General features: G+C 53.0%; 1 protein-coding gene across 1 annotated transcript; it reads right to left on the bottom strand.

The window, feature by feature from the left end:
* Positions 1-3,647: 3,647 nt before the first annotated feature.
* Positions 3,648-18,584, bottom strand: ASTL (astacin like metalloendopeptidase). The gene is made up of 8 exons (XM_082426718.1): positions 18,316-18,584; positions 16,290-16,351; positions 14,612-14,702; positions 14,055-14,172; positions 13,121-13,302; positions 10,338-10,419; positions 10,089-10,243; positions 3,648-4,573 (listed from the first exon to the last, which is right to left on the bottom strand). The coding sequence occupies exons 1-8, from the start codon at positions 18,512-18,514 to the stop codon at positions 4,242-4,244; spliced, it is 1,221 nt and encodes a 406-aa protein (XP_082282844.1). The 5' UTR covers positions 18,515-18,584; the 3' UTR covers positions 3,648-4,241.
* Between the last annotated feature and the right edge of the window lie 737 nt (positions 18,585-19,321).

The raw sequence follows: 19,321 nt of genomic DNA, 5'->3' as shown, positions 1-19,321 counted from the left end.
AAAAAGATTTCTGAAAGCCCTGGAACCACTTCTCCAGGTCTGAAAGGTGAGACTGGCCCCACTGCCTCCTGGGCCAGGGTTCCAGCAGCTCAAGGTGCTGCCCTCCCTGCCCTGAGGGCCCATGGGGATGATCCCCAACCAGGCCTCACCTCCCAGCTTTCACCAGAAGCTCCAGCCTTTCAAATCCCTGGGACTCTTACCCCAGACCACCCTGTATGACCCAGCCTCCCCACCTCCCCAGACCCTTGAGCTGTGCCCTCTGTGATGTAAGTCAATCATTCTCTCTCCCTCCATCACAGCTCTCCTGACAAAACCCCAACCCCGGTCAAACCTAAATCATCCACCCTGCCTTTGACAAAGCAGCTGCTTTTTCCAGAGCAAAACACGCACTGCATCGACTGGCCTCGCTTTACATTCATGACCGCAAATCTCCAGACTTTCCTAGTGAGCTCACTTACCCGTGCTTCACAATCGGCACCCCCCTCCTGCCCGCCCCCTACCCGTAAGCTGTAACTTTGCTTTGTACTTAAGAGAAAACGGAAGCCATCCGGCAGGCACCCATCCCCCAAGCGCACCTGCATCCGAGCTGCATCTCCGCTCTTAGGGCAAGTCCTTGTCATCTGCCCTGGACCCCAACGCCTCTCATGTCCCCCAGGACTCTGCTCCTTCAGTTACCCCCTCACCAGCTATCACTCCCCCACTTGAAGGGCCCGCCCCCTCCTTAAGAAGCCCTCTATGCCCCCCTGCAGCCGCCACCTTCTCGTTTGCCTGGTCATTGTCTCTAATCCCTCACATTCTCCCCTTCACCCTTGTAGGGCATCTGCACCCCACCCTCCACTGAATCTACTCCTGGTGGGTCATTTGTGACTCCACGCCACCAAGTGCCAGGCTCATTCTGAGTCCTGCTCTTACTGTTTCTCAGCAGCGTTTTATACGATGGACCCTTTCTGGGGGTCACTCTGCTCCCTCCTCACAGGCCACTCCTCAGTTTCCTTTCCTTCTCCCAAATCCTAAATCAGTGATTCTCACAGAGTGATTTTTGCCCCTTCCCAGGGAAATTTGGCAACGTCTGCAGACATTTTTGACTTTAACCACAGGAGGAAGGGGGTTGCTACTGGCATCTAGCGGGTAGGGGCCAAAGATGCTACCAAACATCTTACAAGGTCCAGGACACCGCCCCACACACACAGTGAAGACTCATCAGTCACGAAATGCTGTTAAGGCTAAGAAACCGCGCACGGAGTGATGCAGCGCCGGTTCAGTCCTGGGATCCTTTTCTTCTGCACCTGAACTCTTCTTGGGTAATTTCCTCCAGCCCCTGGCGCCCACCTGGATGCTGATGGCTCTCCAAAGTATCCCCTGCCCTGAACTTCAGGCTCACTCAGCCCACACACTCCCTGACCCACCCATTTGACATCTAGTAGCCTCAGACTTCACACGCCCATTTCCCCTGAACCAGGTCTCTCCCCTCAGTTCTCACTGCTGAGATGCCCTCACCCCCTACATCCAACCGCAAGTGCACCTGCCTCAACCTCCAAAACATACTCCCAAAGCACCCACTTCTGCCCCTTTCCATGACCCCCATCACTTTCACTTGCACAACTGCAGTGGCTACCAGCTGTTCTTCCCGATTCCAATTCATTTTCCAGGGAGTATCCGGCATGACTATTTAAATTTTAAATCAGATCTTGTCACACCCTTCCTTAGAACCTTCCAGCAGCTGCTCCCTGTTGCTCGTGAAAGAAAACCTTCCCTTTCTGGCTGACCAGGCCCTTCCTGTCTCCCCCCCCCCCCCCCGTCCATGCACACACATCCCATTCGCACTGGCCTGACACACCTTGCTTCTTCCTGCCTCAGGGCCTCTGCACTGGCTGCTCTTTCCCTGGATGTTCCCAGGATAGCAGCCTCCTGCCGTTCAGGTCTCAGATGAAATGCCAACAACCTATAGAAATGCTCGCCCTCCCCCATCACTCATCAATCCCAGATGCTTTATTTGCCTGTTTACTGTCCATCCCTCTCCCTGTCACCGAATAAACTGAGAACAGAAAACATGCCTTGTTTCCCAAGTTATTCCCAGTGCCTGTAACAGAGCCTGCCTGGCACCTAAATTCAATAGATGTGTGTTGCATGAGTGAATAAATTGACGAGCGAGCCCACATAGCTGTGTGGTTGGGGATTGGAGAATAGGCTGTAGACTCTGGGAGGTGGCAGCTATCCACCGGGCTCTGGTTGACACCCCAGGGCCCCATACATATCGCACCCTCCATGCTGGGGCTCCAGGGGCTGGACCAGGGCTGGACCATCACAGGCAGGATGGGGCTCATGGAACAGGCCTGGGCCCAGAGCTGGCCTGGGGCATGGGCTCTGTAGTGATAGGGAAGGAGAGGACAAGGACGGCTTTGTCCCTGATCGCCCCCAAAGAAAGAGTAAGCAGTCTTCCCCATGAGCCATCAGGACCAGCCAGCCCCACCTCCCTCTCTGGAGAACCCAGAGTCCAAGATCAAAAGCCACATCTTAATGGAGGCAGCCTCTGAGCTGGGAGGGCCTCACAGCACACAAAGCACATCACTTCCTCTGACCCAGCGTGGCCACCGAGAAGCCCCAGCTGGGTATCAGAGGCCTGGCTTGGCTATTCAGAGACCCACAGGTCGTGATACAGCCCCACTTATTTCTGATAAATGGGTATGTGTACTGTCTCTATCCTAGGGTTGGCCCAAAGTCTTTGCTTGGGAATCTCCCAGGGGAGCGGTCACCCTGCTGTGGCCAGAGCCTCTGCTCCCCTACTCTAAACCCTGATACCCCGCGTCCCACGTTTGGGAGCAAGACTAGGGAGAGCATCCCCAACCACGATCCTTCCCTGACACTGACACCGGAGATCAGGCCCTTGTTCAGTCTCGGAAAATCCTTGACTCAAGACTGAAACCCAGGATAGACTGAGGACAGGGGCTCCAGGTCCCCTGACACAGTGAAGAGGTTGGCAGAGGGCACGCCTCAGCCCTGCACGGCTGCACAGCCGTGTTCCCTTGGGCACAACCATTTGCTTCCCTGAGTCTCTTCCCTCCTCTGGAATATGGGTCTCACCACCTGAGGGTCCCAAGGCAATCGGGAGGGTTCAAGGCACTCGGGTATGAGGTAGTCGGCACCAGACTCCTGGAGCAAGTTCCCAACTTTATTTCTACCTTTTCCCAAGACACCTGAGGGACCTGGTCCCACTGGGATGGGCACGGGCTCCTGCTTCCCTTCTACCCCAAGCGGGCCCCGAGGACAGCACCACTGGGGGGCTCCCAGCTTGCTCACTGGCATCTCTGGAGACTTCCTTTGCCCCGAGAACAGCCCTCACCGGGGAGGCCAGGAGCCGATGAGGAGCGGGCTTGGCTGAAGGCAGACCAGCAGGGGAACCCGACAGCCCCTTCCCACCTTCCAGGGCCTCCTCGGGCCAAGTCCCTGGGAGGGGCAGGGCAGATGTCGGATAGAGACCAGGTTCCCGGAGACAGCAATGCAGGGTGACAGCAGCTTTGGGTCCTGACTTCAGGGTCCTTGTGTTCTGGCCGTTTCCCATGTGCAGTCCTGGAGGGCTGCCACCTCTTTGTCTCCCTGGGCGGCAGGGGAGGAAGTTGGGCTCTGAAAGCCTCCTGGAGAGCAGGGCTGGAGGCTTGACTGCAGAGCCACATTCCCAGCACTCAGACGTCAGGGAGCGAGGCTGCTCCCAGGGTCCCAGCCACTGGGTGCCCCTCCCCCAAGGCCGACCCGAGGGAGAGGGAGAGGTACCCTTAGCCCATGCGGGGGGGCTGGGCCTCAACTACAGGAGGGCTCCCAGGGGCCTTCAGGGAGGACCACCCCTCCAGATCCCTGCCCTAGAGCCCTGGAGAGGTCATCTCCCATTCCCAGACTCCCCCGGGGCTGGGGCAGGAGATGGCAGCAGGCAGAGTCAGGAATCCCCTGGCAGGCCTGCCTTCCCCCGACAGACCTAGAGGGTCCCTCTGTCCCCAGGAGCTCTTGGGGGAACATGACAGGGAAGGACGGGGCAGAGGGAGAGGCCTGGGCCTTAGACAGGGTAGTCAGAGGGGCTGGAAGACAGGGGTGCTGCCTAGAGGGGCCAAGGGTTATACAACCTGGCCACTCTGACCATAGAACGCCCTCCCCACTTGGGGGCAGAAGCCACAGGCTTGACCTCTGGGTGTCCTTATGAAGCGTTTTCTGGGTGCACGGGCTCCTGGCAGAGCAGGGTTCCCCAGAATAGCCTAGACGATTGCTGGCTGGTCTTCTGCTTCTAGAGATGAGTCTGGGGGTACAGCAGGCACTTGGGCCTGCCAGGACTGCTCCAGGGCAATGCCAGGAACCACTGCTCCAGGCCTTGACCTTAGGGAAGAAGCTGGGGGCTGGGGGGGCCTTGCAGAGGCCTCCACACCAGAACTCCTCAGGGCGGGGGCCTTCCACACACGTGGGCTCTCTTCAGCCCCGAAGCCACTAGGGTCAGGGCTCCTGGATTCTGCCAACAGTGCCTTCAGGAGCTGCTGCAAGTATGGTCTAGAGGCGGGAGTGGGGCTCCTACCATCGCTGTGGGTCTGGAGACCTAGAGGAGGAAAGATAGGTTACCCCAGAATCACGGAGGGCCAGTGTATGGCAGCTGCGAGAGCCAGAGCCCCCTTCAGCCTCAGTCACAGTGACCTAGACCTCAGCTCACGGGATGCGACAACCCGCCATGCTCCTGCTATGCTACTGCCCAATGCCTTCGAGACCCTAACTCCCAACTGCCCCTTAGAGACGAGGACCACAGAGCCATCCCATTCCCTCCCCGCTTGGCCCCAGAGGTCACCAGCAGAAGGTCAGGCCACTGGGATCTTCCATGACCTCCCACCCACACCCCCGGCTGCTCTGATGGTCAAACCCCAGATCTAGCATTGCAGCCCTCGTCACCCAGACCACCCGGGGCTGCTCTGTACAGGGCAACACCTCACCTCTCACCCATATCCGAGGCCTATTCCAGAACTTTTCCTATACTTGCAGCTACGCCCAAACCCAGGGCGTCAGCAGGACACACGTGAGCAGCACCAGGCCCGTGTGCTCAGTGGGGTGGGTCTTGCTGGCCCTTCACTGCCCCTCCCGGACCATAGCTGGCTGCCACCGGCTGCTTTGTAAGACTCTTCATTTCAGGCCCAAGTGATCTGGCCAGTCGGCCCCATCCCCCCTTCAGCACTGCCCTCATCCCTGTCAACCCTGCCCACCCACCAAAGGCTTCCCAATGAGCCGTATCTTCCGTGCAAGGACACTGACCAATCTGAGCTGACATGCTTCAACCAGTGACTTCACAGCCCAGTCCCTGCCTGCACCTGCCAAGACCACAGCCGCTAAAGTCACGGGTCCCGGCTGCCCACCCTCTGACGGCCGCCTCCTTTACTTCCAGCCCACTCGCTTCAGTATCACGATCCTTCAGCCCCGCTGAGCCCCCGAACCCCTTCTTCTTGCTCCACAACCTCCTCACTTCCAAACCCCTCTCCTCACCTGGCGTGGCTTCCACAGCCCTCGGTGCAGCCCCTCCCTTGGAAACATCCCCAGGCGCCTCCCCCTCTGTCAGAGCTGCCCACAACACCCCAGTCCTAGAGGACCAGGTGACTAACCTGCACCACGCCTCTGCCAGCAGCCCAGCACCAGCCGTGGCCCGGCCATGTGTCTCTCACGGGTTTCCTCTCCTGCTCTCCAGTCAGCAGCTCCACACCTTTTCCTTCACATCCATCCTCTTCTCCCCAGCCTCTCGGCTGGAGACCTCACCTCACTCTTTATGCCGTCAAAGCCTGGGACGGAGGCCCTCATCTGCACATCAAGATCTGCATGTGGGGCTTCCCTGGTGGCGCAGTGGTTGAGAATCTGCCTGCCAATGCAGGGGACGCAGGTTCGAGCCCTGGCCCGGGAGGATCCCACATGCCGCGGAGCAACTAGGCCCGTGAGCCACAACTACTGAGCCTGTGCTCTAGAGCTCACGAGCCATAACTACTGAGCCTGCATGCCACAACTACTGGATCCCGCGTGCCTACTGCCCGTGCTCCGCAACAAGAGAAGCCACCAAAACAACAAAGAGTAGCCCCCGCTCGCCGCAACTAGAGAAGGCTCGCGCACAGCAACGAAGACCCAACGCAGCCAAAAATAAATAAATTAAAAAAAAAAAAAAAAACAAGATCTGCATGTGAACTCGGATCTGTTCCCATCTTATTCCTTCCCATTAGGTCCAAGGAAGCTCCCCAGCTCCCAACAAGAGCAACTCCTCCCTGAATGTTCTAGATATTTTTCTGCCCACACCCCCCCGAATCCATTCCCTCTTCTCCACTGGGTCATTATTTTGGTATCCAAACTTGCTGTGTGTCCACCATCTTGATAAACTTTCCATTGCCCCATGACCCCTTCTAGCCACCTCTCAATTCTGTTCCTCATGTTAGTCAAGCCTCAGATAGTTACCCACAAAGCTCTTGCCACGTCTCCTTTAATTTTTAAAAAGGTATGTAATGTTTGATATTATATATAGGAAAGAATAGTCTACGAAATGATGCTGGAGCTAGATAGTCACATGCAAAATACATAGGATTAAATCTACATGACCTCGAGTTAGGCAAGTCCTTCTTAGATATGACACCAAAAATACAGTGATAAAAGAATAGATAAGTTGGACTTCACATCAAAATTTTAAATGTCTATATTCAAAGGACACCATCTAGAAAGTTAAACTATAACATGTGAGGAAATATTTCCAAATGAGTTATCTGATAAGGAACATGTATCTGGAATATATAAAGAACTCCTACAACTCACCAGTAAAAGACAACCCAACTGAAAAACGGGCAAAAGAGTTGAACAGACATTTTTCCAAAAATATACAGATGACCGATAAGCACGTAAAGAGATGTTCAAAGTAATTAGGGAAATGCAAATCAAAACTACAATGAGGGACTTCCTTGGCGGTCCAGTGGTTAAGACTCTGCGCTCCCAATGCAGGGGGCCCAGATTCGATCCCTGGTCAGGGAACTAGATTCTGCATGCCACAACTAAGAGCCCGCACACCGCAAATAAAAAGAGCCCGCACACAGCAGCGAAGATTCCCCGTGCTGCAATGAACACTTAGCACGGCCAAATACATAACTAATTTTTTTTTTAAAAAAAACTACAATGAGATACCACTTCACACCCACTTGCGGTGGTTATAATCAGAAGAATAAGTGCTGACATGGGCTTGCAGAAAGTGGAACCTTCATACATTGCTGGTAGAAATGAAAAATAGTGCAGCCAATTTGGAAAACAATTTAGCAGTTAAATATGGAGTCACCAAAGGACCCAGAAATTCCACTCCTAAGTATATATCCAAAGGAAAAGAAAATATATGTCCACATAAAATCTTATACATGAATGTTCACAGTACCATTATTCATAATAGCCTAAAAGTAGAAATAACCCAAATATGCTTTGATAAATGGATAAACAAAATGTGGTATATCATTCAACAACAAAAATGAATGAAGTATAGCTGACCCTTGAACAACACCGGTTTAAACTGCATGGGTCCACTTATACGTGGATTTTTTTTTTTTCAGTAAAATATTCTGCAGTACTACACGATACATGGTTGGTGTATCCAAGGATGCGGAGAACTGACTGTAAAGTTATAGGCAGATGTGACTGCACGAGGGTCAGCACCCCTAACCCACGGTGACCAAGGGTCAACTGTACTGATACACACGACAACATGGATGAACCTTGAAAACATGATGCTAAGTGAGGAAGCCAGTCACAAAAGATCACATACTGTATGATTCCATTTATATGAAATGTCCAGAGTAGGCAAAACTATAGAAACAGGATGTAGATTAGTGATTGCCTATGGCTGGAGTTGGGGGTACACACATGCAACAAGACCTAGGAGTAGGGTCATGGGGTATATACACTTCAACTTCATAAGATATCAGATTGTATTCCAAAGTGGTTGCAGCGATTTACACTCTTATAGCAGAGTATGAATGTTATCATTGCTTCATATTCTTATTAGCATTTGGTAGTATCTGACTTTTAAATTTCTACCAATTTAGGGGGTATAAAAAGGTACTGTGGTCTTTATTTGCATTTCCCCAATTATTAATGATGTTGAATATCTTGTGTTTCCCAATTTGGTTTCTTCTGTGAATTGCTTGTTAAGTCTCTTGCCCATTTTTCTACTTTGTGGGTTTTTTTCTTACTAAGTTCTAAAAGTTTTTTTTTTATATACTTTGAGTACAATTAGTTACAAAAATTCTCTTCTGATCTGTAACTTGTATTTTCACTTTTATGTCTTTTAATAAATAGTATTTATTATGATCAATGTAGTTGGATTTTTTAGTTTTTCCAGCTTTGTTTCATGTTGCCTGTCTTATATAAAAAAATCCTTACCTATTCCAAGGTCATGAAGACATTTTACTATATTTTCTTCTAAAAAGTTAGAGTTTTTTTTGGTTTACATGGAAGTCTTGTATACAACTAGAATTTCTGTGCATGATGAATTAGGAATTCATTTTTTTAAATGAATAACTAGGGACTTCCCTGGTGGCACAGTGGTTAAGAATCCGCCTGCCAATTCAGGGGACACAGGTTCGAGCCCTGGTCCGGGAAGATCCCACATGTGGTGGAGCAACTAAGCCCGTGCACCACAACTACTGAGCCTGCGCTCTAGAGCCCGCGAGCCACAACTACTGAGCCTGCATTCTAGAGCCCACGAGCCACAACTACTGAAGCCCGTGTGCCACAACTACTGAAGCCCACGCACCCAGAGCCCGTGCTCTGCAACAAGAGAAGCCACTGCAATGAGAAGCCGGCGCATGGCAACAAAGAGTAGCCCCTGCTCGCCGCAACTAGAGAAAGCCCACGCACAGCAACAAAGACCCAACACGGCCAAAAATAAATAAATAAAGTTTTTAAAAATAATAAAAAAATAAAATGGATAACTAGTTGTCTTTAGAGCTATTTAATGGCTACCCTATTCTTTCCCTAGTGATCAATGCCCCTTTATCAAGTGTCCACTTCTGAGTAGGATTCATTTCTGAACTCTCCATTCTGTTTCAGTGGGCAATTATCTACGCTTGTACCAATGCTACACGTTTATATAAAGGTATTTTATATACATTCTGTGTACATATATGAATATATGCATTTATACATTTATATGCTATATATTTATATATATAAAGACATTTTATAATCTACATAACTTCATGTCTGCTAGGGCAGTCCCTCCACTTTTTTCTCTTCAGGAGTGTCTGGGCTATTATTGGCCTTTTGTGTTTTTAATACAGATTTTAGACTCACTTGTCAAGATCTCCAAACTTACTGGGATTTTCAGCGGGAATTTATTGAGTCTGTAGATCAGTAGAGAATTACATTTTTATATTGTCTTCCTTTTAATATGATACATCTCTGTATTTACTTAAGTATTCTTTAATGATTGTAATAAGGTTTTTTTCCATAAAAGTTTTATATAGCTTCTGTCAGATTTACTCCTTAGGACTTTATCTTCACTATTATAACGGTATCTTTAAGAATTATGTTTTCTAACTATTGACATACAGAAATAAAACTGATTTCTATATATTGATTATATTTACTTTTTAAAATTCTTATTAGTTCTAGTAATTTGTTTATAGATTGCTACTTTCAATGTAGTCATCTATGAATAGTGGCAATTTTTGCTTCCTTCCCGAACCTCAGACTTTTAATTTTGTCGTACCACAATGGCTAAGACTTTCACTACATTGTTGAATAGATGGGACAATAGTGGAAAAACTTGTCTTGGTCCCAATTTTAATGTTTTGACATTAAAAATGAGTTTTGCTCTGAGTTTTTGGTAGGTACGTTAAAGTTAAGAAAGTGACCTCTATTCCTGTATCTAACAGTTTTATAATCGTCAGTGAGGGTTTATTTTTTCACGTGCTTTTTCTGCATCTCCTGTGGTGAGGCCCTGGTGATCTGCCCCTGCTCACCTCTACAGCCTCACCTCCTAGCACTCGACCCTCGCTGACACCACCTCAACACAGGAGCTTCCTTTGGCTCCCCAAATCACTCTGTCCCCTGTCACTCACCTTTTGCACGGGGGTCATGGCCAAGCGGGCTGCAGTCATAAAACCTGAGGACCCGTGCGATGTCAGAGGTGCTCAGGTTCCATCGCTGGCCAATTTGGACACTGGGGGCCCAGAGCGGCGTGATGGTGGGCATCCCGCGCCGGCTGAAGGCGAGCCTGAAACCCAAGCAGGCAGGGGCCTGAGTCCAGACCACGGCAGGAGCTGGCATGGCAGCGCAGAGGGAAGGAAGCAAGGAAAGGGGGTCCTCACCTCCCATAGTGCATCACTGACGAGTAGTCATAGGGCACCAGCATGTTGCTGCTCCGAGATTTGATGAAGTTCATTTCAAAGCCTGAAAAAATACTTGGCGATGTGGGAAGAGGGCCAGGGGAGGAAGGGTAGGCGATAGGGGCTTTCTGGAAATGTACAACCTACCTGAGCCTAGGGTTCCAAAACTACAGCCAGATGTGCATCTCCCCACCCCCGCCATTGATCCCTGATCCCTGTCTCCTCCGTGCCCTGGGAGGGTTCCAGACCTGCACCAGCTGATGTGCAAGCACAGGGACTTGGTGGCTGGCCTGCCATCGCCTCCTAAGACTTCTCTCCACCTCTTTCTCCTCCTCTCAAGCTCACCTTGTATGAGACTATCTTTATACGACCTGCAGCTTCCACGAAGTCACACGCTGCTCAGAGTGTCTTGGACGCCCCCTACCGGCGACATAAAGTGCCTACTCCCCACCCCAGTCTTAGAGGCCCTTGAGCCCATCACTTGCGGTGGGGATATCCCGTTCCCAGAAGCAAAGCCACCTGCTCTCCCTGCCTCGGGCCAACAGCACCCGCCCCCTACCCCCTACCCCCACCCCCGGGTGTGGAGTCCAGCCCTTCGCCTTCGGCCAGAGCACCTGCTTCTCCCTGTCACTTGGCTCCTCCAGGCCTGGGAGGGGCTAGGTTCCCTCCCTCAACTCCTGCCCCTCACAGTGAGCTTCTAAAAGAAGAGCTGCGCCCTCCAAACCCCCCAGGCCCAGCCAGCCACCTCCACACCCACCCATGGTCACCAGCAGCCTCCTTACCACTAAAATGGAATTCCAACCCCTTTACATCCCATCACCTGCCTGAAAATACCTGCCCAGTAGAGGGCTTAGTTCTTCCTTTTAAAAACCTTTAAGTTATTAAACATAATTTTGAATAGACAATAGATTCATCTGGCTCAAAAATCAGAAAACGTTAAGATTCATAATAAATCTCCCACTCCATCCCCCTCCTGAGTCTCCGCCTCCCCACCTCCAGTTAATTACTGTTATTAGTTTGCATATTTTAGCAGTTTGTTCTGTACATATTAACTAAGTACAAATGTATTCTCATTTTTGTCCATTCTTAAGCAATTTTTCCCATTAGAGTAGCTGGTGTTTAACTTGTTTTATTGTTAAGAAACAAAAACAAAACAGCTTTTCAGTTTATTAGTGCTGTTTGTTGTCTAACTCATTAATTTCTGCTTTTACCTTCAGTAATTCCCTCCTGCTTTCATTTTTTTCTTAACTTGGATTGAAATGCCTAATTTGTTCTCTATGTTTATTGATGTAAGTATTTGTCTACACGTTTTCCCTGTGCATTGCTTTAGCTATGAACCATTGGTTCTAATGTGTTTTCATGTTTTAAGAATTCCTGCAATTTCTTTTACTTCATAGCTAAAAGAAAGGTTTGTTGGTTTTTAAATTTTAATTTCCAGTTGGATAAAGTTTTTCATTTTGATTTATTATTAATTTCTACTTTTTACATCATGATCAAAATGTTTGTATTAACTCTACTTTTTCAAATTTGAAGTTCTTATGGCTATCATAAGTTTTTACAAGAATTCCATGAACACTTAAGCTTTTTTTTTTTGGTCGCACCATGACCAGGGATTGAACCCGTGCCCCTGGAGTGGAAGCGCAGGGTCCTAACCACTGGACCACTAGGGAAGTCCCTCCATGAGCACTTAAAAGGATTAGAGTCTATTTTCAGGCTATGGTGTCACTGTCTCCTCCCCACTTCCCTAGACTAATCTCTGATCTCAAGCTCCAACCTCCGTCCCCCTGAGAGGTGCCACCCATCTTCCCATCCCCTTCTTGGGGTGGAGGGGGCATCCATGCATGTATCTTGGGCTCCACCCCTGACCATTTCACCTGGCTAACCCCACAGCAGCAGCAAAGGCGCTCACACCAGAAGCCTCCGCTTACAGGAAGCCTTCCAAACCTTCTTCTGTTTCCATACCCCCAGACCCAAGTCCTCACTTACCTCCTCTGCTCCCCTCCCTCATGAAGCGATTGTCTGGACTCCCCTCACCTCCTGCAGCAGGCTGTCCCCCTCTGCCAAAGGTCAGGGTCCCCGCATTGCCGGAGTCAGATCCCCAGCACCATACCCCGCACCCAGCTGCTGCTCCCTGGCATTCAGTGCAGTGGCCCACTCCCCAGACCAGCCTCAGCTTTCCCACTGCCACCTTTTACAGCCCGGCCTCCCTGTACTTTCTGTCCCAGGTGCCCATCAGCACCCGTCTCACACACACCGAGCCCCACAGGGCTGCCCTGAGCCTCTTGCGTCTGGCACTTGGCCCACTACCTCCAGGACTTCTGTCTCAGCTCAGCGCCCCAGCTGGAACACAGTCTCTGCCCCGACTCCACACAGCAGTGTCCAGAGCATGAGGGGCAGCTGGTTGAGTATGAGTGAGCAAGATTCCTAAGACCATCAACTCCACCCTCAGGTAACTGCCAGTGTCCGTGAAGAGAAACAAGGCACAGAGCAAATCGCTGCCCTAGCTCAGGGTAACTGTGGGTGCAGTGAAGGCTCAGGGCCCAGAGCTGCAGCATCTGGACTATTCTCCAGGTCTCGGAGGCAAGCAGGAACCCCACCTTCCCCATGGGAGACAGGCAGGGAGTGGGGAAGATGGACGACCACTCCCAAATAGCCGGGCAACTCCTCAGGCCTGGACCATGCCTCCTGCCACCTTCTCCCAGCAGGACTACCTCTCCCACCCCCCCACCCCCTGGCCTAGCCTGGCCTTTCACAACCCGGCTCACCTGGGAGGATCTCATTCCAGTTGACACGGATGTAGCGGTCCCGGTCGGCTCGCGAATGCTCGTGCCAGAAGCCCAGCACGTGCATGAGCTCGTGCAGGACGATGCCTGGGCCCCTCTGGAGACAGCTGGGCCCCAGGGATACCACTTGCATTCCTCCACTGCGCCCTATGCTCGAGAAGCACCTGCAGGGCCGTGAGAGTGCTGGGTGGGCACCAGCCCAGAGAATCCGCAGACCCAGGACCCTCACCCCTCCTCCCAAGACCTGGGGTAAGTGGGCACCAACAGCTAGTCCCCATCCTGGGCTCTAGTCCCGAGCCTGCTGGCCCCAAGTCCCCTTACGGCCTGGCCCTCTGCGAACCCCCTTTCCAGCCTGCACTGCAAGGCGTTGGTGGGAGCCGATACTAACGTGGATGACAGAAGCAGCTCGTTACGTGAATGTCCGGACGTGGGGAGCCCCAAGTCAAAGCTCTCACCCACGTTCTCTTAGGCCCCTAGCAAGCTAGGAACGCAGTATTGCCATCACCCCCATTTCAGAGAGAAGGCAGAAGGGGCTCAGAAGTTAGGGGGCTTTCCAGAGTCACCTGGTTCCTGCACTGTGGAACCCAGATCGGAGGCCAGGTCTGTCTCATGAAACCTGCACTCACTCCCCAGGCCACAAAATCTCCCCAGAGATGGAGCTGAGGGCTCTTTAAAGGAGAGTCGAGCACCTCCTTGCCCACGTCTCCTCCACCTCCTGCCCTGAGTATCTGTAGGTCCAGCTCGCACTGGGTAAACCACTCAGATGGGCAGGGGTACTCTGGACCTGGGACAGAGGCCCAGACACAGATTTTTGACAACAGCTTTGTTAATTCCAGGCTGAACTGAAGACAGCTGTGGCTCTCACCGTGCACATGCACGAGTACACACACTTGCACACATACCCGGAAGCACTTACCCAGACATGGGGACGATGGAAATGAAGTCCCTCTGGCCCTCGTAGGCAACAAACCTGATGCACGTGAAGCGTTCAAACTCAGCAAACGCCTCCAGGATGACTTGGAGGCTGGGCTTATCTGGAGAGGAGACACCCTGACTGACGCCCCAGCCCAGCCCCTAGAGCCCTCGCAGCCCCTTGGAAGTCTGCACTTGGGGAGGAAACCAAGCTTCAGATCACTCCCCCAGAATGGAATGTCTAGAAAGGGCAGTGCGATGGTGTGGGGAAAAGAAAGCAGGGTTCCAGACAGACCCTGGCTGTGCGACCTTGGGCAGATCACTGTCCTCTGGACCATTTGGTCTTGAAATGGATCAGACAGTCCCTAGATATACCTTTCCCATCAGCTCCTCCAGGATTTTAACCTCCCAGCTCAGGGGCCAGCAGGGATAGAAGCGCTTCTGGTAGAAGGGCTACTTGGGTAGTAACGGTAGAAGGGGCGCAGAGATGCAGGGGAAGAGGGAACAAAAACCCAGAGAGGAGCCTGGGCTGCATTGGGAATGAGGGGCTGGCTCACTCACCATACTTGCTGGAGAGCAGGAAGGGGACCTCCACCACGCCGCCGTTCTTGGGCCACTTGTTGTTGGTCGCCGAGAACAGCCGGAAAGGACTCTGAGGAGAGAGGGCGGCTCAGGGACCCAGGTCAGCCAAGCTTCCTGCCCCCAAGCGTGCCACACCTCCAGCCATGGGAGCCCGAAAGATGTGAGCAGCAGACCCCCTGGGAACATGAGGGTGGCTGGTCATTAGAAGTGGGATAGAAGCTGGGAAGTCAGCGGGCCAGCTCCGTGAGTTACGACGCACAGCACAACCCTTTCTTCTGCATAACATAGAACTTACAACTTATTCTATCAAGAAGAGAAACAAGACAAAAGGAAGAGGCTGGGGCTTCCCTGGTGGCGCAGTGGTTGAGAGTCTGCCTGCCAATGCAGGGGACACGGGTTCGAGCCCTGGTCTGGGAAGATCCCACATGCCGCAGAGCAACCAGGCCCGTGAGCCACAACTACTGAGCCTGCGTGTCTGGAGCTTGTGCTCCACAACAAGAGAGGCCGCGATAGTGAGAGGCCCGCGCACCGCGATGAAGAGTGGCCCCCGCTTGCCGCAACTAGAAAAAGTCCTCGCACAGAAACGAAGACCCAACACAGCTAAAAATAAATAAATAAACTTGAAAAAAGGCCACAAGCAAAATTATTTAAAAAAAGGAAGAGGCTGGCTAGGAATCCCAGCACCCCAGGGGGCCTAGTTCAGAGGGGCTCAGCTCCACCAGCAGCCCCCCACCCCACTCCTTCCTGGAGCACAGCAGCCCACAGAGCTCCTCTGAACCTGCAGGTGGGAAGATGGGGACACGGTCCTCCTCGGGCTGATTCTAAGGCAACACCCATGGCCTTAGCAACTTTCTTTATTCTTCTGCCACCTCTGAAGCCTGGGCTTCAGAGCACCCCAGCACGTCCTGCCCCACTGGTACCAAAGGTTTTACTGGATCCTGCTTTTACCCCCGGCACTCACTGGGTAACTGGGAACAGGGGCCTTGTGTTGCCCCGGGGGTTCCCGCCCTGCCCCAGGCTGGCCTTCAGTCTTCGGCCCAGCCTTATGCTGTGCCATCAGTGGACAGCCTCAGACCTTGCTCACACCAGGCCACTGTCCTATTCAGGAGACTTCTGCCCACCCTCGCCCCAATTTAGGCAAGTGTCTCCTAAAAGATGGCAATGCAAGTCGCCCCGATTCCCATCTAGGCTTCTCCCTTTCTGAGCCTGCCCCCACCCCTGGGCAGGATGGTTTCTGTGTTACTTCTTGTTCCGTCGTCCCGAGACCATCGCTCCCACCCCCGATGTTCCCCACAAACACCTCCCTATAGCCCCACCAGCCACTCTGCCAACCTGTGCTTACCTCTTCCTTTGTCCCGATACTCCCTGAGCACCTCCCCCGGGTAGGGTAGCAAGCTGGGTGTTGAAGGTCCAAACCCCCTCCTTCAGGAAGCCCTCTCAGGCTGACTGCTGCCACCACCCCAGAAGTCACCCTCCCTCAGGCTGGCTTATTCCTAACAGAACATTCGCTCTGACTTTGGCAAGAAGAGCTACGAGCAGCAAAGATGGATCCCTCGCACGTCACCCCCCCGTGATGCCAAGGGGTGGACTCAAAGGCCTCTGACACTACCTGTGAGGTTATTTACACCCACATGTGTGCACGCACGCTCACACTCACCGGCCGGAGGATGTCCCCCTCGAGGAGGAAGCTGCTCTCTGGGGTTTCCTCTGGGATGAGCCCTGGGAAGGAAGGGAGGGGCACGTGTGGGTCCATGCCCTCCACAGCACAGACTCGAGGACAGGCCCAGGAGAGACCTTGGCTGCCAGGCCAAGCAACCCCAGGGTCTGTCCTCCTTCGGGCTCTGAGGCCGTCACACAGGCAAGTGACCTCAGGCAAGTCACACAGCCCCTGGGTCCCAGTCTACAAACGTGTGCAACGCTTCTCAGCCTGATCGCACCCTTCCCCTGCTCAGACGGTGCACTTCTCCTGAGATCCACACAAGCCAGGTCCAGGGACTTCCCTGGCGGTCCAGTGGTTAGGACTTCACGCTTCCACTGCAGAGGGCACGGGTTCGCTCCCTGGTCAGGGAACTAAGATCCCGCATGTGAGCCCATGGCGTGGCCAAAAAAAAAAAAAAAAAAAAATCCAGTCCCAGCTCCTGCGTCTGAGGCCCTCTGCTCTCAGGAAGATGCCATTTCTTCCAGCTGTCTTCATCCTCCGCTCCAGCCCAAGCCACACTCCTCAGAACACGCCCTGGGCTCTCCCGTCCCACCTCACCCTCTACCCATCGGTGTGATACTCAGGACCCTTACAGTGGCAAGTGACAGAAACGCCAGCCTGCACCACCATAGGAGGGTGGGTACTGGCTCCTGCCCTCCCCTTCCCCCCTCCCCCTCCCTCCAACCTCGTTTTCTGCCACAGCTGGCAGCCCTCTCCACAGCCTCTTTACTAGGATATCAGCCCCAGCAGGAATCTTAGAAGAGTGCCTGGCATCCTGGAGGTTGGGTTCCCCAGAAGCAGAGCCTGAGCCAGGGAGCCATCTGCAGGTGATTGATGGTGGGAGCAGGGAGAGCTGGAGAGCGCTGGGGAAGAGCCCCAGCCGGACCCCATAGGAGCTCTGGACCCCAAGTGGCACCACAGACTTATCCCACCTGGAGGCATGGGGCCAGACCCACGTCCTGTATGAGTCGCTGTGGCTGGGCCGCCCTGGGCAGGGGAGGGCATAGCTTCCCAGGCATCCCTGGCTGAGGGTCTCCAGCTGCGAGGCCTTAGCAGCCAACATTCCCAGCAGCTGGGGAGGGTGTAAGCCTCCCGGTAAAGGGCTTTATGGCCGGTACTACACTAGGCTCACAGGTAGTTGGGCCACCAGCAGCCCTAGCAGAGAGAATCCTCCACAGCAGCTGGAAAGCAATGCCAAGGAAGCCTCAGATTGGTCTGGAGATGGCCAGAACCAGTCACAGTGACCGAAAGGTGGCGAACTGCCCTGCTCAAGCTTTTCACAGAGGAAGGGGAGGGGCAGACCACATCTGGCAGATTCCCATCCCCTACGGCAAGGTCTCCCCCTACCCCTTACCCCCCAACCCCGTTCTGAACGCCAGTCTTTACTTCTACCGGCTTTGTCCCAGGTTATCTATACGTTCTCATTCTTCAGCTGAAATCCCCAGGCAGGGAGGCCTGAGACTCACACTTCCTGGTGTTTGGACCTCCCCCCCACCCCCACCAGCGCCTCACACCTGCAGGTCATCCTGCACCAGTTGGCTGACCTGTTTCCAAACAGCCACTAATGACTCTATTCAACACAAGACCTGGCCTGATAAAAGTACGGGGCCCTCCATTTTTTTTATAAACCTCTGGTTTTCCCCCTTCTTATAAAAGTAACAACCCAGTAGAGAAGATGCAGAAAAATAGACTTAAGAAGTTGCCCGTGATGGTGGTGGTGGGATGAATTGGGAGATTGGGATTGACATATATACACCAGTATGTATAAAATAGATAACTAATAAGAACCTGCTGTATAAAAAATAAATAAAATTCAAAAAAAAAAGAGAAGCTGCCCATGGAGCCATTACTCTCCAAGACCCACTAAGAAAGCCAGCTCATTTCCTCCCAGCTTTTTCTGCTCTCTGAGCATTCAGCACAGTTTTCACACGCCACACGGACAACTTCATACCCCAAACCCCAAGAGAAGACACAGTGCCCTCACCTTGGTTAATCGCAGGGATGTCCTTATCCCAAGACGTCTGGGTCTCCTCAGGGGTGAGGTCTTCTGAGAATCTGGTCCCACAGGCTCCTGAGCAGCGAGAGGCCGAGGGCACTCCTAGGATGAAACCTGGCCCAGACACACAGGTACATATGCACGATGGCCAGAGTGCCCCCAGTGGTGACACAGGATGACAGGACATGGGGTGGGGTGGGAGTGGGGTGTCAGACGGCAAGACCCAGGCCCTTCACAAAGATAGGTCTCCAGGAGGGAGTCCTGGGAGCCCTCCTGGCCTCCCCTGTCAGCCCTACCTGCTGCTGAAGCCTGAACAACTTTGAGGAAGGAGCTCCCTTAGTGGGACCAAGACTGGACTTCAAAAGGCAGCCCCTGGCTCTGGGAAGTCTGGGTGTGTATGAGGCAGGGGAGGGAGCAAGAAGGAGGAAGATGGGGACAGACCTCAGTCTCCAACGCTGACAGCTGGGTGCGGGCTAGCCTCAGACCCTGCCCCCTGCCCCCCTCGTCAGCCCAGGGGTCTGGAAATGGGCTCAGCCTGGGCAAGCCTGGCATGGCCAGCAGAGCATGAACGCCTGGAGTGTCACTCCTGCCCTCTCCTGCCAGGCAGGCCCTCTGCTCCCAGCGTCCTCAGAAGGTCCTCCCAGGGCCCCCCAGGAGCTGGTTTCTAGGAACATCCCTGGAAGCCCGTTCTCTGAGCCATGCAGATCAATTCACATCCTTTGCGGGCTCCAGCCACGCCCTCTGGCCGCCCCCAGGACTCCGCAGGCTAGAACCAAAACGACAGGGGCAGTAGGGCGAGGCAAACCACTTACCCGGCAAAGACAGCAGAGCTAGCACCCATGGCCAGAGGCCTCCCACGCTCATGCTGCCGGAGATGGGCCGCTCTGGCCCCTCAGCTAGCAGGAGCACCAATTCCCACGAGATGAGGCAGCCTAATTACAAACTTATGGTCAACGCTCCCCCCCCCCCTTAAATAGAAGCTTTTCCAGCCCTC

This window comes from Balaenoptera physalus (assembly GCF_965194825.1).
Source record: "Balaenoptera physalus genome assembly, chromosome: 15".
NCBI classification, from domain to species: domain Eukaryota; kingdom Metazoa; phylum Chordata; class Mammalia; order Artiodactyla; family Balaenopteridae; genus Balaenoptera; species Balaenoptera physalus.
Note: the sequence above shows the minus strand (reverse complement) of the source record. Positions and strands in the feature narration are given on the sequence as shown.

Coding starts and splice junctions, on each gene's coding strand:
- ASTL (XM_082426718.1), bottom strand. CDS start 18,514: ATGTCCTGTCATCCTGTGTCACCACTGGGGGCACTCTGGCCATCGTGC. Junction 16,352..18,315: donor CATCCCTGCGATTAACCAAG/GTGAGGGCACTG, acceptor CTTCCTTCCCAG/GGCTCATCCCAGAGGAAACC. Junction 14,703..16,289: donor AGGGGGACATCCTCCGGCCG/GTGAGTGTGAGC, acceptor CTCTCTCCTCAG/AGTCCTTTCCGGCTGTTCTC.